The following is an 18,057-nucleotide window of genomic DNA, read 5'->3' as shown; positions in this document are numbered from 1 at the left end:
TCTTAATGAATAATTCTTATCAGAGCACTATAAGGTCTGCAAACTCAATTACGTTTCTTTCATACGGGCCTTTATCCTTTGACGTAGTGTCCTTTGAGTTTTGTGGGCAGTGGGCCTTGGCCTTCTCTTGTTGTGTTGTTGTTGTTGTACTTTATAAAAAGAGTGTCCCTAGTGTACAAGGCTCCCGCCACTGCAAGGTCTGGGGAGGGCCATAATGTATGCAACCTTACCCTGCTTCGCAGGGAGGTTGTTTCCTGACTCGAACCCGTGACCACTTGGCCACAATGGAGCAACCTTACCATTGTACTCTATCCTTTTTTATTGTAATATTATCTTGCATCCTAGGCTTTCTTTCTAGTAAAATTATCATTACCTATGAAACAAAAATAACCTTATGAGAGCACTAGAAGCAAACAGCATCCTGAACAGGTCAATGAATTAAGCTTGAGGGCATTTCAATTCTAATTTCCTTACCGTAAAGGACTTCTTTAGTCACCTTGGGAAGCCTTTCCAAAGTTTCTTTTTTATTCAAGATGAACTATTCTTACAAATTAATAATTTACTCCATAGAAAACCACAAAGGATATCAATAAAATGAAGGACCAGCACATCTCACCAAAAATTAGGAAAAAGAGTAATAATGTAACAAAAAACTTACATAGCTCCTAAGCTCTTCTTGCAGATGCTTCACCAAGACATTGGTATCTGCATGATTGACTTCCCCTGATGATGATGAGAAATTTAATAATCTATTCTCTTCATTTTTCTGATGCAGACACTGTAAAGAAAAGTAGCCATTAAGAAGATGCTCAAGAAAAGTCCAATACTAGTTCCCAATTCGCAAACAGAACTTTTTAGGCATTAACATGGTGGAGATCACAAGCACTGAAAGAACACTACCAAAACATAAAAAAGAAGAGCATCGATAAATCAATGACAATCATGATCTTTACAAACATCCTCCCCCCCCCCCGTTTGCCAGAAAGATTTCAATTGTACAAGGTTTCAAGTATCGGTATTGGGTATCAGGTATCATATTGGAAGGGTGGCTTTAAGAGATGTATCATATTGGAGAGACGCAAGATACGATAGATACGTATGGAAACGGTCAAGAAATGTCTGGAAATGCTCAGGTTATATACAAAGTATAGTTTTTAAGCATAAAACACTAAGAAATAAGTAATATGTACAATATATCATTTATAAAAAAGAGCATAAAGTACGACGAGACGAGTGCATTCAATTGATTATATCTACAGGATGAGGTTTCTTACATGTACTTAAAAAAAGGGCATACCCAGTGCAATGGAGCAACCTTCCCGTTTCACCAAGGTCCACCCTCTTGGTTTCTTACATGTACTAATACTAAATCTGTTTTAGCCTTTGAGGTATAGTACCAGTTAGTAAAGGCGGATACAGAAAAATACTGACAACCTTACAATTATAATATGTAAGAGATACAAAATGGTAAAGGAAGAGTTTTTAAAAAGTAGCCAAGCTATACAAAAAATAAAAACAAGGGAAAATTTCCTAAATCTACAAGATAAGAAAAAGAACTACAAAACAAGTAGGTTTGTGGGCGACTTTGTGGGAAAGTAAAGGCTTTGAAAGCATTGATAAATCAACGGAAGGGTCAATGAGATGGAGGAAAAGAGATGTGGAGGAAAAGGACAGGAACAAAAAGTAAATGTTAAACCAAGTCAAACCTACTTGTTTTGTAATACTTTTTCTCATCTCATAGATCTAGGAAATTGCCCCTAAAAAAATTAGAAGTTTCAATTCACACATCCAATCATTATGTACAAGCTCCATTTTCATTATAAATCAGTTCTCTGCCTAAGATATTGATGGGTCATGTCAAGCTGGAAGCACTAAACACATCCAAGAACTGGTTTAAAGTACATTTAGTGTACTCTTCCAAGCAAAAACCCAAAAAGGGGAGACTAATGATTCGTTGGAATCTCTACCAATCCAATTCTCCAAAACACCAGCAAATTGTGAACTATTGATTGAATAATGTAGCAAAATGAGCAATTTCTCTCTTAAATCCAAGAAAAAAAAATTAAAGAGCATTTGACAATTTCTGGACCCTGTAAATCATAAAACACCACAATCAGATTGAGCAGGAAAATCAGGCCTGAATTTTCGGCCACCTGAAATTAGCCACAACCCAAACAGGGATGGCAAAACAGGGTTTAATTGTAAGAGCTTATCTAACCAGAGTCAAGCCACGATAAAGCAACGCCAGTGCAAGACCAGATTTGGGCTAGTTGGGGTATTATACAGAGACATTCAATAAAAAAAAAAAAAGTAGGGAAAAAAAGAGATTTGTCAAGCCTTGAATTGGATTGACTGGGAAGGAAAGTCAGACAAACTCCATCCAAATAATGTATTATCTAACACTGATTGGGACAGTAACATTCCTCACACATGATAGCCTTTATTTGACTTTGTGGAATGTCCAATATCACATTCATTTGTGGCCAAGATAAGAAAGACTCATTTAAGCACACAGAACAAACATGTATTGTCCAATGTTTAACAAATTTATTTCCAAATTAAACGATCCTATGTAATACCAAAGTAGCATTAGAATTTAGAACGCTAAAATAAGTCAAAAGCATAATGCAAGCAGCTAAAAATTTACAGGCAGATATATCGAATTGAGCATTATGAATGAAAGAAAATGAAGAAATGTCAATGACCTCATTCAGCTGTTCTTTAAGTTCTTCCAGCTGCTGCTTCAGCAGCTCTGATTCTTTTTCTGCGTTCTTTGCTCTGCATTCCATCCATTCCAGCTAAAACAGCCTAGTCAGTAAATAAGTAGTGGATAGAGAAATATCATCTTGTTAAATTCAAAAGACACGTGCAGTTACCCACATCTGAACTTATTCGAGAAACAGAACTCTTTGCCTCTCCTTCTAACTGTAGGAGCTCATTATTAAGATGGTTTTTCTCTCTTTTTATGCTGTAAGAAAGATGGCTGAGTTTTTCCTCGAGTAAGCTAGCTTTTTCTTCAGCAGAAGCTACTTTCAGCTCAGCATTCTTGCGAAGGTCCCCTTCTTTTTGGAACTTTACCTGGATTTCAAGTGACAAAAAACAGTAATTAATTATGGAGCCAACAATGTATGAGATAAGGAAGTGCCACACAGCCACCTACTTTATTCTCCACAGGATAAATAACTATTTCTCAGCCTTATACTTGCAGACTACATTACAATGGATGCTTCAAGATAGAAGCAGCATCTGTGTCAGACAAGTTTACTACCACAACCACTACCACTTCTACTGCACCATACATGCATATCTCTTTCTACAGTAATTGAAAAGTAAGACCTAGAAAAATATCTAAAGGCAGTATAAATTGTTATATACATATATGTAAATAATTTGATCACTTCCATAGACAGATTCGTATATGTCAATAAAAATGATAAGAATTAATTTTAAGGTAATCTATTTAAACAAAAACAAGTTTTACCCCCCCCCCTAAAGTCCCCAAATCCTTCAAATTTAGATGCTTAGATTGATTTCTGTTGAAACATTTCTGCTTCAACCGGGGCAAGAAACAGCATGTAACCTCAAAACTGAAACTTCGCTTCTTGAAAATATCATTCTCTTGGGTTCAATGTCAACCAATGTCGGCACTAATACTGCATAGATGTACTGTAGACCTAATATCCCAGTATAACTGTTTCAATTTTAGGTCTCGGACATTATTGTCCAGGAAATATGTGCCTTAAATCCTTCCATAAAAACAACAATACATCAACAAAATCTCATGGTATTGGAGGAAAGTTAACGAGCAATATATTCAAAATATAATTATAAAATAAAAATAATTAGTACCTCAAGTTCACTGTAAGATTGTATTTGTTTTTCAAGTCGTTCCCAAGAATCTTTGACCTCCTTCAAGAGCTGCTCTTGAAGTGCCTCCTCACGCCCTTTGGCAGCAGCAAGTTCTTGTTCTGCATAATAGAACTTATCTCGGAATTTCTTCTTCTCAGCTTCTGTAACCAAAAGGATCGAGTCAACGAAGTCTAAAAGCACACTGATGTTCTTAATGGAATTGAAGAAAATAAAAGTAAAAAAGGAAAACAGCTGAGGGGAATGGTTTACACAAATGAAGAAATGGCAAAATTAACACTGTTTCTAAATGCAAAACTTTTGCAATTTTGGAAGACATACTATCTGTCACAGTGCTAGTACATACTAGATCAGAGACTATTTGGAAAGACATTCACACATGCAATCATGAGTAGATGACTTTGAAAGTCATGAAACTCAGTACAATCCCTGGATTAACTAACACAGAGAGAGATTAAGAAGCATTAAGAAAAGAAAAAACTGACTTCTAATAACCAACCTGCCTTGGAAAGGTCATCATTTAGTGCCTCCAATCTAGATTGATAATCATGTACTTGCTTCTCTGCACTTCCCAATGCATCCAAAAACTCTGATTTAACCTACAACAGTGTCAGGAAAGTTCCAAGTCAAGAAAGGCTGTTGGAAACGCATCCAATGTCATTAGACCAAGTAAATGGTAGCAACAAGATCCTACAAAAAGTAGTGCTGCCGATTCCAATAATAACCATAATGGGATAGAGAAAATTACATCAAAGGATTGACTAAGGAAGGATATTGGAACTTGAAATGAATTCATCGGCAGAGAATGCCAAAAGCATGACGATTTTATTTCCTCCCTTTCTGAACTGATTTATGGAGGACACTGCCAAACCCATAAGTTCAAGACTTCCACTCAAACCATAAAAAAATTCCACATCCATACAAAAGAATAATAATAACAAGCACCCAAATTAGAAACTAAGCTCCCCACCCCCACCCAAAAAAAATGTAATCATCCGCAAGATTGCCGTAGAAAATTTTTTCAACTAATATTACCATTATAGAGATAAGAATATCCAGTTGCAGATTAAGCTGCTCCTCAGTAGCACCCTCAATTTGACTCGTTCTATTCTATTCCTGCATTGCAATCTGGAGCCTCTTTTTCTTTCCTTTAACTTTGCCAAATATATAAATATATATAGTATCTTAGCAGTCCCATTGGAAGCCCAAAAAATGTAACATTCAAGTCTAAGACCATCCTTAATGCAATCTGAAATCCAGATTATAGATCTCAGATGCAAGCAGGTACAATGACAAAACCGAAATCATATCTGAGATAAAGGAAGCAGCTGCGTTGGTAAGGGAAGAAATCGGATCGATGGAAGGCATGGTTTTAAGTTTCAGTCAGTAGACTCGGAAAAAGGTTCCGAGATTTAACCAAGGGACAAAACCTGATGTATGTTTAATCCTCTTGGAGTACAAGAATAGGATAAATAGTCATTGTGTTGGATGCTTGTATATCCCTAACCTAATGTATGTTTTGATTGTTTCAATTGCATATTTACATTTACAGTAGCTAAATTATATGTATTCAGTGTTTATAATAGGGTTAATGTACACTGCAGTAGCATTCAACGCATATTGTCAAGGCATTTCCTAGCCGTCCAAGTGCCTAGGCGAGCACCTTGGTCATCTTGTTGGTGTCACCATGTTTTTTTACCCTCTCCAATGCCTTGGGTCACCTAGACGTCGTGACAACTATGGTTCAGCGTACACTAACAAACTTGGGTACAAACCACAGATACCATTTTGGTATTTTTTGTGAAATTAATTCATCGAATAGGCGAAAATTGGTAAAACTAGAACGCAACAAAAAAAAAAAAAAAACTAGAACGCAACAAAAAAAAAAAAAAGGGATCAAAAACCCATTTTCTTGACCCAAAACCTAGGTTTTGATTTTGGGAAAAATTCCAGGTTTCGGCCAGGGTTGAAACCGACCTCAAAACCAAAACCTTGATTCTTGATAGGAGAGGAAAAAGACATGAGATCGATCTGCTTGGGAAGAAGAAGAGAGAAGAAATCAGGTATAGGATACCAATCACGTATCTACTGTTCAACAACACCAAAACTCTTAGAAAGAAAAACTCATTCTTTACTCAAATCAATTCTAATTGATGGGGTGTATTACATATATAAATACCTTCTAAAATTCCTAAATTTGACTCATAAAAGGATTCCTAATTACTCTCTTAAATTCTTCTTCTTCTTTTTTCTTTTTTTCTTTTTTTTGGTAAGGAACTAAATTAAAGTAAATGGACTTAAAACAGAACTCTTAAAGCAATTAATTATCTTAATCTCACTTGTATACTTAACTACTAATCCCGGGTACTTTATTGCCACTTTATGAGCTTATAACTTAGAAATTTAGATCCATTACATCAATAAAACCAAAAAATAAAAGACCCAACCTCTAATATAACTACCCAAAGGACAAATTCAGCCCATTGGACTGCCACCAACAGCACCTTATGAACCTCCCAGGACCCAAGCTTACGCATAAGCCTTCATACAGAATTAATCTCTATTGCAACTACATCAATCTTCTTCAACTCACCAAACAAAACAGGGGATCTCATCCACCTTCAACAAAGCACGCATTGGAACACATGCCTTGGTCTTGTAAAGAATCAATTCTCAAATGGACGTCCATAGGATCTTAACAGGAAGCTGGGAGTGAATAGAGCCACAAGAGACCTTAATAATCATTTTCTTTCAAGGGAAGTGGAGGGCCTTCATCTTCCAGCGGACAAGACTGGCGAAGATGCAACTCTTCAATCAAATTACCACACGTTCTGGCTACCCAAGTAACTCCTTCACTATGACAAAAGCAAGGCAGACAAGCCTCCTGTGAACATGGATCCCACCACCATTCCAGGTACAGTCCCCAGTCCTGAAATATTTTGCCTTACTCGTCTATCTCCCACATTGTTACCCCCCCCCAATGGAAAGAAGTAAGAAAGACATTAAACATAGACTTGAGATATCAATTGTCAACTTTGGTTTCCCAGTACAACCAATCTTAAACAGTTTCAGACTCTAGAAGAACACGAAGGTACCTAAATACTCTGAGCTACCTATGTTTGTCAAACTCCATAGAGGCAGAGCTTTGAGTGGAAAATACCCAAAAGTGGAGCCCTATAATCAAAATTTCGTCATTTCACCCCAAAAGTGAGACCTGTAATCAATTTTTATCATAGAACTCAATTACTTCCGGTGTTACCCACTGGAAAGTGCTATCTTTCTGAACAACCAAACGTAGCCCTAATCCACAAAGAACAACCAGAAGACAAAAATAATCCACCACCAAACCCTTATGCATTAACAAACACTCGAGAGATAACATAAAAGCAATTATCTAAAATTCAACACACAATCCCATCGAAAACCTCACTACATTTAGATAAATAAGCAGCGACGGCCGAGCTAGTAATTACGGTTTCTGGTTTCCAACCATTCATACCCAAACAGAAAGATAAACCCATTCAATCAACAACTCATGGTGTTTATCAATTTGCAATGAAGAAATAAAGAAAATCCAACGAAATCAACCAGACCCAAAGCATTTAAAGAGATATAGCATATAAATTGAAGGTGGCGAATTGGGAGAAAAATAGTGGAATACCATCTGACGGCATTGGTAAGTGCAGAGCATCTGCTCAGAGGGGTCATGACCGTGAGAGGATTCCGGCACGGGGTCCTCATATATCACGAGAGGGCGATTGGAAGCAGCTACGGGGGTTTCGTAAGCGACGGCAGCAGCAGTATCCGGGCTTGAATCAACCTTTCGTTTCCTGGCAGGAGGAGTCCTGATGATCATGTTTTCGAATCCTTCGCTCTTCTTCTTCGGACTCTGATGGATATTGGAGAGAATAATAAGAACAGTGTCTTATGTGTAACTTCTACCCTCCGACCTCTTCGGTGTCTTTAAACTAGAGAAGAATGAAACGCATTTTAAAAAGGGAGGCGCCATTTTCCGGCCTGAAACTCTGGATTTGTGGAAATTTTTTATTCGAATAATGCAAAATTAAAGAATTTAGAGACCTTTTTACAAATTTTACTAAACTACAGTAGCAACCGGTGACTCAAGGTAGGGTGGGAGAAAGTTTTCCATGCTGCCGGTGAAATAAAGAATCTGCACGTCATTTTTTTTTTTTAGTGAAATAAGTATTAGGGTTGATTACAATGGCCACCCCCCTAGTTTCCAATGTTATAACCATTCCCCGTAGAACTGATAGTTACGCTTTGGCTACGTGTGGTAGTCATTCAGTTCTAGCATGACATTTTGTGTCAAAAACATAATTGACAGCTTCTATGTTAAAAATGTTGTTTTAAAACAAAAAAATGGTGTTTGAAAAACCTATTTCAAGAACAATTACCCTAGTTGTTAATTTTTTTTGTATTTTGAACGAAACTCGAATGATGGAACAAGGTTTCGTTGTTTCATCATTTTGCATTTCTAGCTTTTCTTTTTCCTTTTTTCCTTTTTTCCTTTTCATTTAAAAAAAAAAATGAAAAAATACCAAGTTGACACCAAACGTTTTATTCCGAAATTTTTTTTTCCCCCATGGAATAGAAAAACGTCATAAACGTTTTTTTGAATGACTACCAAACACAACCTTTACCCTAACAATTGATGATGTTAAATCAAAAAGATATAAATTATAGCTATACATACCCTTTACACTAAAAACACACTAATAATTTTATTTAATTAATCAAGTTAAGGTTTTTAAAATGTATGATTAAAATCTCTCAAGATATATAAACCTTAGACCCAATAAATCATCATAGATAGATTAAGAACACCAATAATAATGGGAAATAAAATATAATTAATAAAAGCATGCCTTGTTTGGGATCCATAGTAAAGCAAAGCGCAGCAGAAAACCTATGATCAATGTAGTAAGGTACTTCTCCTCTGTTTCCCTATGATCACTGGCTAGATGAGGAACCTGAACGCACAATGAATGAAATCGTAAGAAACCCTACTTCTTTAACTTTCTCTCTTTCTCTTCATAATGCACGTTGTGAATTATGATTTACGGTTAGATGATAAACCTATCTCTCTATTTATAAAGTTTCCCAATTGATCCACTCATCACAAGTCCAGTGGTTAACTAAAGCCCACACTAGCCAACTCATATTAAACTAATTAAAGCTTATATGTCTCACTTAATTATACCAAATAATTAGTCTGGTTTTATTAAAGCGCAAATACCCAATTAATATAAGTCCACATTAAAATATTATAACATGAAATCTTTTATGGCAAACACAATATTCTCCCTAATCTCATATCCTTGTGAAAACCATATTCTTCTTCCCAACCATGGTTGCCGCTCATCTTCCCCATTGCACACACTAGGCCATCATCTCTCTCTCTCTCTCTCTCTCTCTCTCTCTCTCTCTCTCTCTCTCGTGTGGTGGCGCACTTTACCAAACCCAAGGGATTTCAGTTTCAGTTTCACTTTCCATCCATAGTAGAGAAGACAAAAGCAGAAGAGAGGATCGAGCAAGCATCCATCAATCACCATATGGTTCTATTGCAAGCACGCAGAGAAAACCACCTGTGACTTCCTCACTATATCATCTTCATTCTCCATTATGGGATACACTGCCAAAGCTCACAACAACTGCAATAAAGTAATGTAAAATTGAAGAGAAACGAGGAAGAACCACATATCTAGTTGGCCAGGGATTCCATAAAACCCTTTCACCAAACCTCAAAACAAGATTTGGAGAATAAGAACAAGATAATCTCAACAATGATGATCAGGGGGGAGAATAGCTTATTCTTTGGTGGCTTGAGGAAGATAGTAGAGAGAGAACACTAAGGCTGCATCAGTGTAGGGGCATAGGAGTTGCATAAGTGCGGAGAGAATGTTTTCTATCAAGGAGTGTAGGGGTTACACCAGTGTGAGATAAGTGGGAGCGCACTTGGAAGTATCAACAAGGCGTGCATTTCCACCTTTCATAGGGTTGAGGTGGTCATTTTGCTCCCCTCTATGTTTGGGCACCACCCCTACACTCTTTGACAAAAAACATTGTCCCATATAATTAGAAACTCAATGTGGCAGATGGAGAGGAAGACCTTAAGGAGCTTGAAGCCAACCAAGAAGGACTTGAGAGTGCCTTCGACAATCGCTTTGAAACGATTGAGATTTAGCTTGGGCGCAAGGGCCATGTTGGTTTATAAGCTTATTTTCCCCATATTATACTTATATATATATATACATATACATAAGCAAAAAAAATTGGTATATGGTCACTCGCCCTTACACCCAGACATAGGGGGTAACGAAAAGACCCTACCCTTGGTTGGATGCCATTGTAACTCCCTTAGTCGGTCCTTGCTGACGTAATCAAGTAGGGATATCCGAGCCAAAAAATAGTGTGAAATAATGCTACATGGCCATGTGGCCATTGCGTTAATGCATGAGCCAATGAAAGTGCATGCATAGACATTTAATCAGGGGGCAAAAGTGTCTTTTCACGTTGCCCTATATTTTGGGGGGGGGGGTAGAGAATGCAACAAGATAGCATTCTCCCCCCCCCCCCCCAAATTATAGGGAAAAATAAGTCTAAAAAAGTTAGTGTTGGACAAAATGATCAACCAGGTCCACCTTTCATGAAAAGTGAAATTCCTGTCACCATTGATGCATCTGGTGGTAATGTTTCCATTGGACCTTGCGCTGCTTCAGTAACCACACAGCCTTTTAGCGAACCCTCTCCCCCTAAAAATAGGGAGGATGGGAGCCAATCAGAATGCGTGAGTGAAATATTTTTCAAATTAACAGAAGAAAAGATGAGATCGTCATTTCACTTTCCATTGTGCCTAGGCATAGAAGCCATGCTGTCTTTTAATATTTTTTTTTCTTGTTTTTCACAAAAATAATAAACTGGGCAAGAGAACGCTCCCTGTGCGCGCAAACATAGAGGGTTCATTTTTCACCTCAGTGGGCCTCTTCCTTTCCCTCGCGCTTTAAACCCCAGGGAGAGAGAACTTGACATTCCGACAGCGAGGGAGGGAAACGTGTGATGGCGTCGTCTCTCATGAGATCGTTGCTCAGAGCTTCCAGTCGTCGTTCTTTAACTTCTTCTTCTGCTCCGAAGTTGTCACAGTGGGGTTCTTCTCACTTTTATTCGAAGGTTTCTTCTTCAGCTAAAGAGAAGGAAAAAGAGGAGAGAGTAGTAGTTCCGGAAGTAGAACCAGAAGTCTCAGATGTACCAACTTCTGGAATTAGTCGTCCATTGTGGGAAATACTCAGAGAACTGAATAAACGAGTTCCAGATACTCTCGTCAGAGTCCGAATGGAAGATGGGTTCGCCGCTAAGTACGTTCCCTGGTAAGCAATCCACTCTCTCCACCCCCCCTCCCAAACCCTTCCTTTTTTTCTAAAATGGTGTTGTCATTTTCCTCAACTTTACTGGTAATTTATCTTATTAGATTAATCCGGATTGTCTGTTTGTTCATGTTGCCTATATGACATGGTTAATGAAAGAGTTTTTTTCACTCAGTTCAATAGCATCGATTGTTTGTTGGGATTAAAGGGAAGCAGGAGAGGAGATTTGTATTATCAGATAAAAGAAAATAAGGAAAAATAATCAAAACACAGAAACATTTGGAATAAATAAGGAAATTAATAACTTGGGCTATTACTTTATGATGTTGGAACCTCTTACTTTATGAGCATACTTCAAGCGCGCAGCACTCCCCATACTGCTCTAGTTCTACAGGCAACATAACTTCGATTTCTCACTCTTTGACGAACATGAAACCATATATAAAAATAATCAGTGCGGTGCTTATTCTTACGATTTTAAATATGGAATGATTATTTTGTTTGATAATTATTATTATTTTTGAGTGAAGGTATTAATAGAGGGCAGACAAAGGTGTCTAGTGCTTAAAATGCTAACGGGTCAATTCAGTTTATAAATTTGGGTATGTTGTAAACACTCGCAGCTCTCATCAAGGAAGCTGGCTTTACTCAAAGTAAATGTAAGGGAAGCACTGTTGTGATGATCATCTAGATGGGCTTAACAGAGATGCCATAATAGTATGACACCGTGACTGCGTGAAGTACTATCTTCAAACTTGCATGGATGTCCTAATGCTAAGAGGTTTTGCCCTGGCCATTAAAGGGCCAACAGGCTCAGCTATGTGATTAATTTGTCGTCTTGCGCTCCAACCTCTGTGTCATTTGTCATCTCTTGAGCTCTTAAGCATGATGAAATCAGTATTTCATATTCGAATAGTGATCCTAGTTTTGCTCCTTTTTTTTTTTTTTTTTTTTTTTTTTTTGAGTTTATTAAATAGGTTTGTCAATATGGCTTTTTTTTTTTTTTTTTTAATGTACGTAGAACTTGGTTACCAGTTATCACTTTTGATTCTTTGCAGGCATGTTGTGAATCGGATTATGAACTTACATGCTCCAGGTCTGCTAATTTGATTTTCCCTTTCTGTTGATTGATCTGAAGTTAAAGTTTCAGTTGTTGCTTTGGATTTTAAAAAAAAAAAAAAATTATAAATTGAATGTTCTTCATCCATTGTAGAATGGTCTGGCGAGGTTCGAAGCATCACCTATTCTGCTGATGGCAAGTCTGTCTCAGTTGTTTATCGTGTAACCCTCTATGGGACTGATGCAGAGGTACCATTTCTGCTTTGCATCAAGTTTGTGAGATTCATCATGAAATGCTGTAATTTAGAAAGTACTTTCAATGGGCAGATGAGAATATGACATGATGGTGTGTTCCTTAATTTGTAGCAGGTGTTGAACATTGCGCTATATCTCATGATTTTCACTTCTAAGTTGCAACCTTTTGCATTTTTGTAGACTGAATGTAGAATCACATTTTTCTGTTATGATCCATGTTTGTTTTTTTCCCCTTCTAATCAAAGCTTTGTTAATAATTCAATCAATAGGAAGGGTCTAGGTGCTAACCAAGAGGGGGAAAAAGAAGCAGAGGAGTTGAAAACCAAACAATAGATGATGGTCGGGTTTGAAGTTGTGGCCTCTTGTTTCTTTTTTTCATTTTTTACCCCCTATTTTCTCAGGTTAAAAGTCCCAGTTGTTTTCATAGAGTTTGGGTTTGAAGTTGTGGCCCCTTGTTTCTTTTTTTTCTTTTTTACCCCCTATTTTCTCAGGTTAAAAGCCCCATTTGTTTTCATAGAGTTCGATTGCTTATACTCTTTATTCTGGGAGCTGAAGTGACTCAATCAACTTAGGTTGATTAGAGGTTTCACTTAGGTTTCTTGAAAGTTTGAATTGAAAACAGTGAACATAGCAGTTGTACTGATTGTGGACGTTAATGTCTTATATATCACATTGAATCATATACATTAGGCCGCAAAAAGTGAAATTTAATCTTTTGAGTGTTAGATTCTGAAGATTTTAAGGAGAAAGATCTCTTCAGGGGCTGTGTTTAGGCTTTGTGTATGAGCCTTGTTTTTCTGGAACATGGATTCTTAGCTGACATCAAGCGTTTGTGGACCTATTGTCCCCCTCATCCTCTAGCCATGTGGCAAGTTTCAGCCCTGATGCCTACTGTCAGATAGAGAAATGAAGCTCTAATAAGGTTAACAATGTAAATAATTTTGAAATAGTTGAGCCATTGAAAATGCGTGGGAAAGTCTGATACATGACGGACCATAACATTGGGATGGACCGCAAAACTTGGGATATTGTCATTCTAGACCATTACCGATAATGTGGTTGTGATGGATATAGCAGAAATTAACACAGGGTCTATTAAATTTAGAACTACAAAATTAGTGGTCCACATGGCAGAAACTTTGGCTGTGGACAGAATCCATATACATGGGCAAGGACATATTTTTCCACCCCTCCAAAAAATGGCAAAAATTTTCCTGGTCTGCTGACCGGTGGTGCTCTGGACTCATCCACCGACAAAGAATTAAAACTCTTTCTATTGGATGAAGTTCCTGAAATACCCCTCTTCTCTCACCCTACCGCCATCATTACTCCCTCCTTTTTTGCTTCACGAACCAGAGAACTTCGTCCCCGAGAAATTAGTGATAATGTTTTTTTGCATGATCAATAGTGAAAATATTATGATAGTTGCATCTCATACAGTTCTTGTTACGTGGATGTGGCAGTTCAGATAATTTTTGTTACCCTTTAGTACTTCTGAAAATCTCATGAGGAATCAATAGTTCAGGGGAAGAAACATACATCACAGCATGTTACGTTCTTCTAGATATTTAACAGATAAGTCAGGATTATATTTACTGTACTGAAGGAGTTTCATGTGTAGGACAATGTCTCTGTGCTTTCAGAATCTTTAATGCTTATAGACAAGATGCATGAAAGAACTAGAAAGCTCACTTTCCTCACACAATGTTATTCTGTATGACCCAAAAGAGCTCATATCAATCTGGATGAAATGCTTGCACCCTCCACCCTCCACCCTCCACATAAGATAAGTTGATAAGGCCAGATTATTTTAATCACTGAACTGTTTTTGGGTTGGTTTATATGTAAGTTGGACCTTTTATTTTATTGGTTTACTTTATAATGGAACTGATTTATAAGCTCATTTGTTGGTAGTCTTTTGGAGTACAATTTTTCTATCAAGTGTTTGATGAAGTCTGGTAATGTTAGGAGTCATCATTTTGAGTCTGAATCTGGTTTCTTGGATAAAGTTAGAGTCTGAATTTTATTCCTAGTGGCACTGAGTTTTATTTTACGAATGGACCCCTAGTCATCAGATGTAGTTGCCTTCTTTGGATTGAATTAAATATATGAAGTCTGTGATGCTTCAGGGTTGAAACCTACCCTACTGACCTGGTTATTTGGGTTGTTTCTTGAACTCGCTTTGGTGTTTCTACTGTTACTTCTGCTTTTTCACTTTAATCAGTGTTTGCACAATGTCCTGTTGGTTTTTTTCTTCGATCTGATTCAGGTCAGACTATTTTTAATTGATGCAGTTGCATAAGACATTAATCTTGTATGGAGGCCCACAAGGTGCTGGTGGCAGTCCAATGGGCTGAAATCGAATTTTGGGTAGTTGTATTATAGGCGGGGCCTTTTATTTTTTTGGATTCCATTTTAAAAAACCCAATTTATAAGCCCCATCAATTGGGGATGATTTGAGTGAAGATTAAGTTTTTTTTTTCTTTTCCTGAAGAGTCTTGGAGCTGTTGAGCTTGGCATATGGGATTGGTATCCCCGACTTGATTTTTTCTCTTCTCTATTAATTGCAAGGTTATTTTATACAATTCTCTCCTCTCTTCATATCAATTTCTAGTTCTGATTCTGTTCTTAGTATATAAGTCCTATCTTTTTTTCTGGTTTCTTGATTTCCTACTCCAACTAGAAATTTTCTGAAACTTCAAATCTAATCATTGGATTTTATTTTTGCTTCCCTACTTCAGTTTCTGTTCTTAACCTTCTTACGGTTTCAAAAATCAAACTCGAAAGTCGAAACTGATATCCTATTTCCTACTATGGTTTGATTCCAGTTTAATAGATTTTCAAGTTTTGTTTTCTGAGTCTGATCTCAGCTCTCTGACTATCATTAGGCTTGTTATTTGGTACTGAAACTAATATCTAATCTGGTTTGTCTGAACTTTCCATCGATTCCCGGATTTGGGAATTCCTTCTTCAAGTAGGAATCTTCAAATCCTAAGAACCTGGATATTGGTTCAAGCCTGGTTTCTGATATTATATTTTCCCATTTAATTAGAGCCTTTGACCAGAATTTTGGAAGACTCTGTTCCTTTGATTCTCTGTTATTAAAATTCTTTAGAAGTCTAATTTCATTCCTTACCTGCGGTCCTGTCGCAGGTTGATCTCCCACTAGACCCTCACTGGTTTGAGGTTAGCACTGCATTACTTATATTCCATACACAGATTTCCTCCTATTTACAAGTTCTATTGCAGAACCAGCAACAATTGGCTGATTCGACAGGTCTGGTCTGCAATTTAAAATTCAGTTTCAACTCTGACTTTTCTATTCGGATATTGTGCAGTTGTCTTTAATGCATTTTCTTTGAATATTGTGGCTGTTAAGTTGTTCTATTTGAGCCTCCAAACTTGAACCTGAAAAGCTGACCAGAACTGAATCCCTGTTGTACCTATCAATTGATTGGAAATATCCAACTTTTGCTGTCGCATATTGTATTAGACTCCCCCAAGGATCAAAGTATCGGTATTGGTCGCTGTATTGATCAGCTAAATTTAAGATACGTTTCGGAGGGTATCTTATCGTATCAGAGATACTTTAAACCATGGACTCCCCTGGACTTGTTGCTTTGTCAGATCACATTCGGTTGAGTTCTCTCCTCAATTTCTCCTTATTGTTTAAGTTTGTATTCCTGTGTGAAGTTGCTATTGTGAATTCAACTTGCATTTTTTATTCCATTTATCTGTTTGAGTTAGGATACTTGGCTTTCGTTCACAGAGGGAGAGATATATCTATTTTTTGAAATAGTTTCCTAGCTTCTCTAGAAGTCCTATTTGTGATAGAACTTGTCTTCTCCTTTCCCATGTTGCAACAACTGGTCTATTGTACCTCTCATGCTCCTCTGGGCCATAGGCCTCGGATCACTCAGGTTCAGTCTATTAAGCCTAATATTGATGAATGCTTCCCTGGAAACATTGGACATGTTGGACTTGAAGGCTTTGGGCATCATTCGGTCATTTTCAGGTCCGATAGGTGCGACTGATTACATTAGAATGGACATTAGAGCATTACTAGTCTCATTCATATGGAGGCGTTGTTCTTGAAATTCCATTATGGATGAATTAGCTTATAGTAGTACTAAGTGCCTTTATGTAATCTGGACCTTGCCCAATAATGTAGATAGGTTGGTTAGTTTTGCTGTTTCCTTCTGTTATACTTGTGCTGCCCATTTGGCATTCTGAATCTTCATCTTATTCTTCTTGTGTTTTTATATATCACATCAATTGCAAATGACCTCTTTGATCGGATGCAACTATGGCTCCGCTCAGTTGAGCTTGTAGATCCAAATCTCTGGGTTGTAGGATTGAGCTCTCCATTTGGTTGGTGTGTAGCCTGTGTCAATACCCCACTGTTGCTAGTTGTAGATCCAAATCTTTGGGTTGAATTCCTTCTGTTTTAGCTTCTGGAAGATTTCATGACGACTTTAAATTGGTTCGTAACTCTGAATTTTGTGAACCAAACAGGTTAAACCATAATTATCCTATGTCACCGGCCTGGTTGCTGTGCACTAATGATTTTCTTATCCGACGAATAAAGCATTGCAAATCAAAATTTTAGAAGTTAATATAAACCTAGGGGAAAGCAATGAAAAGGCTAAATGTCTCCACCTTTTGTTCTAGTGGTTCTTTTTATTCTCTTTGGCGAATGAGAACTGCTAATTCTTCAGATGACTGTTTGGTCCCACCCGCCAGAGGGGGGATGGTTGTGTGTTAGTATAATTGCATTTTATCTAGGTTTTGCTTCTTTTGGTTAGTTCGTTGTTGTGGTGTTGGCTTCAGCCTTGTTCTGTATTTCTATTTGTTTTAATATAAATTGTTTTTTATCAAAAAAAAATGAAAAGCTAGATATATCTTACATGGCTTCGATCCTTGAAAAGATTTATAGGGAATCTACTGGGACTGCCTCTGTTAATGATACAAGTTATGGAGACCCTGTTCAAAAGGCGGAAGCAATGGCATTTCGTCGAGCTTGTGCACGTTTGGGGCTTGGGCTTCATCTCTATCATGAAGACTTGTCATAGAATGGAACATCATTCTTTAAATGGTATGCAGTTTTGTTTTTGTTCTTGGGATCCTTATAAATGCCAGATTGTTTAGGAGGAATCAAGAGACTGCTGTTGTTGTCTTCCTTTGGTGGATAGAATGTCGTGTAAATGAGCTTGAAACATCAATGCTTGTATTCATATTTGTAGCAGTACATATCTGTTAGTATCGGAGAAATTTGTGTTCCTTATATTGTTCACTTTGATAGAGGATTTTGCTTCAATCCCATTAAACTGCTTGAATGTCTAAGTTGCGATTTGACAAGCTAAAGGCCCTGTAAATGAGTGTGGGGCTGCAATTCTATATGAACCATGTTTCTCATGGCTTTCATGTAAAAGCTTGCATTGAAAAAGACCTGCCCATGTGATTTTTGAAGGTTCTGTTCCTCTGTAAGCCCTAT

The 18,057-nt window shown here is 37.4% G+C and overlaps 2 protein-coding genes across 3 annotated transcripts; one reads left to right on the top strand and one right to left on the bottom strand.

Moving 5' to 3' along the window:
• Positions 1-607: 607 nt before the first annotated feature.
• LOC122060043 (mitotic spindle checkpoint protein MAD1-like) lies at positions 608-7,921 on the bottom strand. Of its 2 annotated transcripts, none has more exons than XM_042623186.1 (6): positions 7,529-7,920; positions 4,367-4,466; positions 3,850-4,010; positions 2,881-3,078; positions 2,706-2,798; positions 608-778 (listed from the first exon to the last, which is right to left on the bottom strand). In XM_042623186.1, exons 1-6 carry the CDS (start codon positions 7,721-7,723, stop codon positions 623-625), a joined length of 903 nt encoding a protein of 300 aa, XP_042479120.1. In that variant the 5' UTR covers positions 7,724-7,920; the 3' UTR covers positions 608-622. The 2 variants fall into 2 exon arrangements, with proteins under 2 accessions (XP_042479120.1, XP_042479121.1); XM_042623187.1 differs by having other exon boundaries at positions 653-778; positions 2,706-2,778; positions 7,529-7,921.
• Positions 7,922-10,821: 2,900 nt separating this feature from the next.
• Positions 10,822-17,847, top strand: LOC122058790 (DNA repair RAD52-like protein 1, mitochondrial). The gene is made up of 4 exons (XM_042621475.1): positions 10,822-11,252; positions 12,308-12,345; positions 12,463-12,557; positions 17,492-17,847. Exons 1-4 carry the CDS (start codon positions 10,945-10,947, stop codon positions 17,633-17,635), a joined length of 585 nt encoding a protein of 194 aa, XP_042477409.1. The 5' UTR covers positions 10,822-10,944; the 3' UTR covers positions 17,636-17,847.
• The last annotated feature ends 210 nt before the right edge of the window (positions 17,848-18,057 follow it).

The sequence above is a fragment of the Macadamia integrifolia genome, chromosome 13 (genome assembly GCF_013358625.1).
Source record: "Macadamia integrifolia cultivar HAES 741 chromosome 13, SCU_Mint_v3, whole genome shotgun sequence".
Taxonomy (NCBI): Eukaryota; Viridiplantae; Streptophyta; class Magnoliopsida; order Proteales; family Proteaceae; genus Macadamia; species Macadamia integrifolia.
The sequence above is the reverse complement of the archived record's forward strand: the minus strand, read 5'-3'. Positions and strand labels throughout refer to the sequence as shown.